This window comes from Pyxicephalus adspersus, chromosome 3 (assembly GCF_032062135.1).
Source record: "Pyxicephalus adspersus chromosome 3, UCB_Pads_2.0, whole genome shotgun sequence".
Lineage (NCBI taxonomy): Eukaryota > Metazoa > Chordata > Amphibia > Anura > Pyxicephalidae > Pyxicephalus > Pyxicephalus adspersus.
The window spans coordinates 135788026-135796333 of NC_092860.1; the positions used below are offsets into that span (position 1 = coordinate 135788026).

Sequence of the window (8308 nt, forward strand, 5' to 3'; positions counted from 1 at the left end):
AACTATGAGAAGTTTGTGACTCTCAGCCAAAAAGATTATTGGTATCAGTTAACCAGACCTATTTATAAGGATGACATTCTTCCCAGTGGCCACCACACTAATGTATTGCGAGTTGTGGATTTAGCATTTATAGCAGGAGGTCCCTGAAGACCTGAAAATTATTTGAAGGGGCTCCCCATGTTAAAAAGGTTGAGAAACACTAAATTAGGTGTTCTCAAAAGAATAAAGGGGCATGAAGTACAATAAAACCGAGGGCTGTTGTGTAAGATTCCTTTTATGTTCAATTTCTTGAGTTTGCATTAGAAACTCTTTAAAGTGTACCTAAAGCCCCACTTTGAATTTTAGGGATTCAGGCAGGTGGTTATTGCAGAATATGACAGGCAATGTCCCTTCTGCAATGATGCATCTTACCTGCCGGATTGCACCAGGAAAAAGCTGAGCTGCAAATGCGGCAGCTTCCCCTTCTTTGCCGGGGATGGATGAACTCCCATGTGCCTATGCGGGTGTTATGTCACCCCAGCAGTGCAAATTAATTAGGATGGTCAAAAAACAAAATCTCTCTCTCATATAAATATAACCTAGATTGAAAGCTCAGATAGTTTATTGTTAGAAGCACTTCTAACAGCGTGGCTTTACATATATTTGCAAATGTATGAAATAGAAACCTATTTTCAAACTAAAATGTTAAAACTGTTTAGTTAGCTTTTTTTGCTGACTAGCTGCAGAGAGGTTTGTGGAATTTTGTACTGTTCTGAATACCAGGGGTAACCCAAGTTTTGGAGAATTCATAATTCTTTTAGGGGTTTAGTACCAAAGGCCTACTATTTCAGAGACAGACTGAGGAACAATATGGGTGTATTTGACCGTGGAAATCATTTCAAAATATTGACAGCTGTGCTTTAAAGCCTTCCATTTAGGACTTTTAGTGTTGTACCCCTATGTGGGCCACATCCGCATCAAAAAAGTGTTGATATTTCTCCCAAATCCAACTAAAAGTGTGATCCAAACTTATACGTATTTTATTTTGGTGCTCAACGTTTTGTGCTTTTTTATTTGATTCAAATTACAGCTAAACATTAAAGTGAAACACTGCTTCTACCTAGCCCCACCCCCACACAATGTGACCATGCCTCATGATTGGCTGCTGTGGGAAGGCCGGGTACTGTCACATGCTTCCCCATACCCAAAATACTTATTTCAGAAAGCTGCAAGAGCTTTAGAGGAGTAGAGTGTAAGGTAAACATGTACAAATTACTGTTTAATTCAAACTTAATTTATCCTAAAAAGTATATTATACATCACTTCCAGCATTTAGAATGGATTCCATTTCAGTTAAAATAGGATAATGAAAATAAAACAAATACCCTTGCAGTGCCTAATTTTACAGATGTAACCAGATTAATGAAACAAAAATATTATCCAAAAATAATGGCACTATTAAATAGGATGCTAAAGCTTTTCTGCCCCAATCTTAGTGTGATGCTTGTGAACTTTAAGGACCAACACTACATACCTAGGCATTTTTCATTGACAGAACACTAATATTCTTTACAAATGGAAATGATCACAAAGCTTGTGTTACCTGCTGAAGCACCTTCTCTGTAAATATTTCTTGCAGTCGGGAGATTTCAACTACCTTGCCTTCTATTTGCCTGTAGAAAAACATCACAAACAGAAACATTTTGGTCAAGACAAAACCTTTTAAAAACATTTTAAGTCAATAAGTGGAATGCCAGTGTAATAAGTTCAACTGAAGGACATTTCCTTCAGTGTTAAAATGAGGATTTGTTTATGAACATTTAAAGACTCACATATTCTTAACAAAAAGTAAAGTGCTCACTGACCTCTGTAGCTCAAGGCACTTTGAAGCACTTCATCCTCAAAATTCACACAACAGAATCACTGCAATTGTCTTTCAGCAGTTAAGCTTTCCCGGCTCTCCGCTACTGCTATGCGTTCATAATTGCTATGGCTTATAAAACACAGGAGGAAGGAAAAGAGAAGATAGGAGCCTGGGAGTACATAATAATTACATTAGCTGTGAACTTTGAGGATGAATCATTCCATAGTGCTCACAGCTTCAAAGGCTAGTTAGACCTTGTTTTAACCTTTAACTACACGGGTGGGGTCTACACGGACCCCAAGCGCCATTTTATTGTCGTATTTTCGATTTTATGCATTGTAGCCCGCCGCGCTTCCAGCTAATCTCAGTGTGCCACGAGAGCTGTTGAGAGAAGGACGCTTGTCACACGTGCTCATAGATAAGTACCTTTTCCTACGTTTTGGGGTACCTGGAGACCCCACGCGTGATTATACGTGACTATTGTTATAAATATTATGACTGATATAATTCAGTTTATTTGCAGATATTCTTATAAAAATGAATCGTCCATTGAGTGATGAAGTTATGGCAAGAATATTGGCCGAATCTAGTAGTTCTGAAGATGAAGAATGTAAAAATAAAATATAGGTTATTTCTATTAAAATAAAGTTTTATTGATATAATATAAACCTTAAATTCTTAAATATGTTATAGAAACTTCTTTTTACACAATAATTGTATGGGGATACCTGCAGACCCCACCCGTGACGTTATGTCACTAGTAATGACGCGTATACTTAAAGGTTAACCTTGTTTTTACTGCTTGTTTAGATTTTGTAAATAATTGAAAAGCCATGGTATGTCACAGATATATTTTAAACCAGTGGCCGGCAACCATTTTGGTCCCATGGACCACTAAAATTACCGGCTTCTGAGCGAGCATGCGCGGGGAGCGGGGTGTCACTCAAAGGGGGAGAAACTTCCCCCATAGTGACGTCATTAAGGCATAACCCCGCCCACTTCCCCACTGCAGATCTAAGCCTGCGATGGGAGGATGGGCGGGTTGTGTCCAGGGACACAGGCCGGCTACTTCCCTGAGTCGGAGATTTGTACAGGGGACAAGGTCCATGACTCTGGACGGTGCGCCCCCCCCCCCCCGAGCGGGGTCCTTCTTCTGAACCTGCTCGGGAGTGCATGGGCCAGAGCCGCAGACCACCGGTTTGTTGACTGCTTCTTTAAACCCTTGATACTGTGGTCAAATTATATGAAGGTAAACCAGTAAAAGAGGTTTGTTCCCTGCTGCCTCCACCACTGAACTCTGATTTGGAAATCTTCATCTGGAATCCACAACTGAAATGACATTTTCAGAAGTATTCATTTCCTGGGTCCTTCAGAGCTACCACTGGTTTCACCAGCTGAATCCCTGCAGTTGGCCCAGGAGGGTGACAGTCCTGGAAATTTAACTGTAGGTTTCTTTAGAAATTTTTTTAACGTATCAAAGCAAAGTTCAACAGTGCAGAGAGAAGAAATGGTCAGGAATTTTTAAAGACTTCTTTAACAAGTATGACCTAATTTTGATCCTTAGGTCTATGTTGAAGCAGGGGAGGCTGAAGAAATATTCAACTTTCTCATTTCTGTTTTCTCTCTTGTTAAGAAAGTAACAATCAAGTTAACAATTAAAGTTGTGTAATCAGTTCGATCTTTTCTGGATTGAGAAATTTTGGCTGGTGGCAGTTATCTAACAGACAATGAATACGTGGGAGAAAGCTTAATTTAATGTAAGCACAGACTCAAAATGTCCTGCCTGTTTTAGAATCGCCAGTACTGGCAGAAGAACATTCCATGAGTCAAATATTAAACATTCTGCTCTCCTAGCTCCAGAGAAACACCACCCACACACCATACCTATTATTAGGCCTTCAGTCACGTGCTAACATTTTCATGTTTGTCAGTGTTTTCTTAATGGGAAACATAACTATTTCTCTTATATAATCAGTCAGTACCATCAACCCAGTGCACTGGGGTGATGTAACAGAATTATAACCATGACTTGATATACAATGTATGTTTCTCTATTACCAGTTTACCTGGTAGAAGAAAATGGTGTGTAACAATATGTTAGCCTCACGTGAAGGAAAGGTGTCTGATCATCCAAACCAGCATACTCATTTATGACTTCTGGTTCTTTTAAATAAAATAGACAAACCTAACCAACTTGTCTCTATCATTTTCAAAAAAATACCACAAGGATTAATACAAGTCTGTTACCCTAATCCTCTATTTTGAGACTCCAATAGTCATTACACTATTAAGAAAGAAGACCGTGTTGCCTACCGTAAGATAGTCAGGTTCTAGCACTTAGTTCTACTGTGACTGGACTAAAGGTCTGCAAGATCGACTCATCTTTCTTTTAAAGTGGAACTTAAGTCCCACTTTGAACTTGAGCAATTCAGGCAGGTGGTTATTGCAGAAAGGGACAGGTGATGTTCCTTCTGCAATAACTCTCCTTACCTCCTTATATGTCAGGGGGAGATTAGGAATTTGAGCAGGGAAGATGAGTTTTGTTTTATCCAAGCTGAGTTTTAGAAATCTGTCAGCAATCAGCTAACACTATTTCAGAGAACACTGCTGATGACCATAGCCATTTTAGCACACAGATTTCTCCCTGTGTGTGAAAACCACATATTTTGTATATAATAATTTATACAGCCAAGCAGTGGAAATATACAGATGGAACGGGCCTGAGAGGTGATACAAGTTACCCACCCGATGAAGAGAGAGTAGCCACATCCAGCATCCATCAATGTTTCGTTGTCAGGGAAACAGGCTTTGTTTAAAAATACCTGCACTTATCTGATATTTTCACAGATGTCAATTACATGCAATTCATTTACTCAAAGTTAACTCCTTCACTACCACAACTAGCAAATGCAAGCCTGTCTGACTTAAAGTGCATTCAGATAAATACATCAGCCGGAATCTGATTTAGACTGGTCCTCCCTTCTCTTGTCTGTCCTATATGCGGAATGTTCTAGACTAAAAACTGCGTAGAACCTGTATACCAATTTTTCTGAAAGTGATTCTGTTTTGCACTCTCTGCAAAAGAAAAGGCCTATGTTCACCTGTTCCCTCTCTTCGATCACCAAACACTTTAAGAGCTGCCATCACCTAAAGTATCTTCACATTTTACATTACAGAACGTATCAGATGACTGTGGTTCCATGGAGGAAACATGGAGCACAGCAAGAAAGCAGGCATCTGATGTTCGGGAAAGTGCCAGGTGTGAAGTGTCCCATGCTCTGCAAGAAAGAAGACTGGAGGAACAAATAATAGAATGAGTGAATATAAGCCCTTTTCTTTACATTAATGAACACAGTGACAGAGCCACTTGAAGTAATGTTTAAAGTGATTTGATGCTTTTATGTGCGTGCAATTCCCAATTGAGGCCAACTGGATTTTGTCTCATATTACGACGGGACATAGAAAGCTGCGGCTGGTTGCCCCTGGATCTGGTGAGCCCACCGTTCAGAGTAGGCAGTGCCTGGGTTTTTTTCCTCAATTTGTTGCTAATAACTTCTTCATTGCTATTTCCTGAAGGAGACTAGTTCTGGGAATATAGAGGATAATCAGAATAACAGGAAACCAGTTTATACGATCCGCATAACAAAAATAATTGAACTATTATCACATAATGGCTGTATTATGGTCTACAATTTTTTTTAACTTACTAATTCCATGTGGTTAATTTTATCTAGATCCCTTAAAGTCCCTTTACTCAAACGCATTTGGTCCTAGACTTCTACCTTAAAGGATCTGGCATCCCATGAGTAGTGTGAGTAACACCCATTGGACTGATCTTTGATATAAGACTTAAGCTATGTACAAATCAGATGATTCTCATTCGATAATCTCCTCAGGGCTGTTATCGGACGAGAATCTGGCGCATGTACAGCACTCAGTGTGCGGATGTCCATCCTAGTAGATCCACGGACAAGGAACGATCACAATGAAAGTAAATGGAGAGAGAGCGCAGCAGGGTGCCGCTCCGTCGTTCTCCCCCTCCCCTCTCTATAGAACAGAACAGTGTTGTATGTACAGCACTTGTTCATGCATCGTGCAGTCTTTTTGTCGTTGGAAAGGATCATGAAAAATCCTTTCCAATTACAATTTTTGCACCGGTGTTTCCAGCCTAATTCAACACCAGGGAGTCCCTAATGGCAGCCTCAAAACTAGTCCCTAATTTCTCTCTTTCCCTCAGGGCAAGAAGCTTAACAAATATTGACTTGTTCCAGAGGAACACAAACTTGAGTTGTGTATGTTGCTAAAGAATAACAAGACATTAAATCAAAATGTAAAATATATTGAAGCTCACCAGTCACTAGATTTGGTGGCTGCTTACGTTTCTTTTTTTTTCTAGATACAAAAATTTTCTGCAAGCTCAGCAAAAAACAGAAATACAGTGTTCTTGTTCTGTGAGCTGAACAGCAAGAATAAACAGTGATATATTTGTTCTGGATACCACTTTTCTATCAGTCCCCAAGTAATAAAGGTAAACAAAGGCAGACATGTTGGAAGTTAAGAGGGTGGCAACCATGCCCCCCCAAAAATGCAGTGGAGTAGTGAGTGTAGCCACCCAAGCACAGAGTGTGCACTATTCATAGGATTATCAGAAAACGATAAAGAGAAAAAAGTATGTAAACATTGCAGGGACAACATAAAAGGACTAGTAAGCTGCAGTATAATACAATTTAGTTTTCAGTAAACGTAAGGGTAAAATTAGTGTTAAGTATATCTTCGTGAATTAAGATGTTCTGGTAATCCATTAAAAATTAATAGGCTCCCTTTTATGCAGTTCACACCAGCACACAATAACAAGTTGCATTAAAAGTGTGAATCCGCCTTAAATATTTAAGTTCCAGGGCCATTCAACCCTCACAAGAACCAGTACAATACAGGAAGAAACTATCAAATCTGAATTCCAAGCGTATAAAACATCTTATATTTATGCAGTTTTGTATTTTTCAATGCACGATTGAATGTAATTTTTTTTAAATTTAAGCAATTTACGTAATTGAAATGGTCTTGGTATTAGCCTACAGTATTTCCTGTACAATAAGAGAGGGAAACTGCACGATAAACCAATCAGTTCAAGTGCTGACAACAAGCATTCTGATAGGAGGATAATGCATTGTGACAGAAGGATGAGCTTATCTTTGTTCTGCTTCTCCTGCACTTTGGGCAGGTCTAAGTGGACTGAACAATGCTGCCACTCATTTAACCCAAATGACTGAAAGGGCATCTAGTGGGGGAGAGAAATACAGAAAGACAGCTTAAGATTCATGGTGAATATTGCAGAAATTGACTATGTTTTAGTATATTTAAATAGGCTATTAATTTGTTGTTTTTTTTAACTGAATATCTGTTGTAAGATTTTCTTTCTCAGATTCAGCCTCCCCTGTCCTTGTGGAATAGCATATCACTTTTGAATGAGCTTCATACAAGTTGTACAAGCTTCTTTGGAAAAGAAAGAACAAACAGACATCATTGTTGGTTTACCTTACTTCATCTAACAGACTGTTCATCTCACTGACAAGTCTCTGGTTTTCCTCTTCAAACTATAAAAACAGAAATATAAAAGGTGAAGGTTTCTATAATTGGTTGATTTAGTTCCAATTTAAACACATCAACCGTCTCCCAAAAGAATACTCAAGTTAGAAAGGTTCAACAAATATTATTAAAGCCTTGGCTAAACATACATTGTTCACTGACATTCTGGCTAGTAGAATACTTATAATATTACATGTATATTAAATTAAAGTATAGTAAACTGTTATAAAATATACATAAAATAATAAAAGTATTTAGAAAAAGTGCCTTGTTCTCATATGTCAAAAACAAAAATTGTATATGTCATACATGTGTTACAAAGAAATAAATAACACTATGAAATCACTTCTAAATTACCCAGAAAAGGAGAATATCAGTCCCAAAAGTCCACTCAATAATTGAATTTTAGATGAATTTGATTACATGCTAAACTCTCTGACTCTGGTGATAACCGTCACAGTTGTCACTTTGCTTCTATCAGCTTTCAACCAAACTTTAAACCCCTCAAATGGATGTCATAGCTGGTCATGTCTGAAGAACCATGGCAGCTGCAAATCTAAATAGAGGCTAGGATGGCACTATCCTTCGCTCATAGATGAAGCAACACTTCTGTTAGAAAAATGTATTATCATTGATGCTATATGTGTAAATGTCATTTTACATTGTTTAATAGTTCACCTATTGTTTAATAATAATAATAATAATAATAATAATAATTACATTTCTGTCTTTTTTCTGTAGCCCCCAAAAAAATCTTTAACCAGCTAAAAACAATAAAATGTCTTCAGTAACAGACAGTAATGTGGTTGAATGTCAAAACTGACTAAAGTTTATATCCCCTGGCTCACTTCCTCATACACATAACTGTAAAAAAAAAAA

General features: G+C 38.1%; 1 protein-coding gene across 1 annotated transcript in view; it reads right to left on the minus strand.

The window, feature by feature from the left end:
* The window catches only part of STX18 (syntaxin 18), a gene marked incomplete in the record, with an annotated part of 99085 nt that overhangs the window by 8149 nt on the left and 82628 nt on the right, over positions 1-8308 (minus strand). The window contains 2 exon segments of the mRNA XM_072406885.1: positions 1583-1652; positions 7379-7437. Of these exon segments, the coding sequence (XP_072262986.1) occupies positions 1583-1652; positions 7379-7437 (129 nt within the window).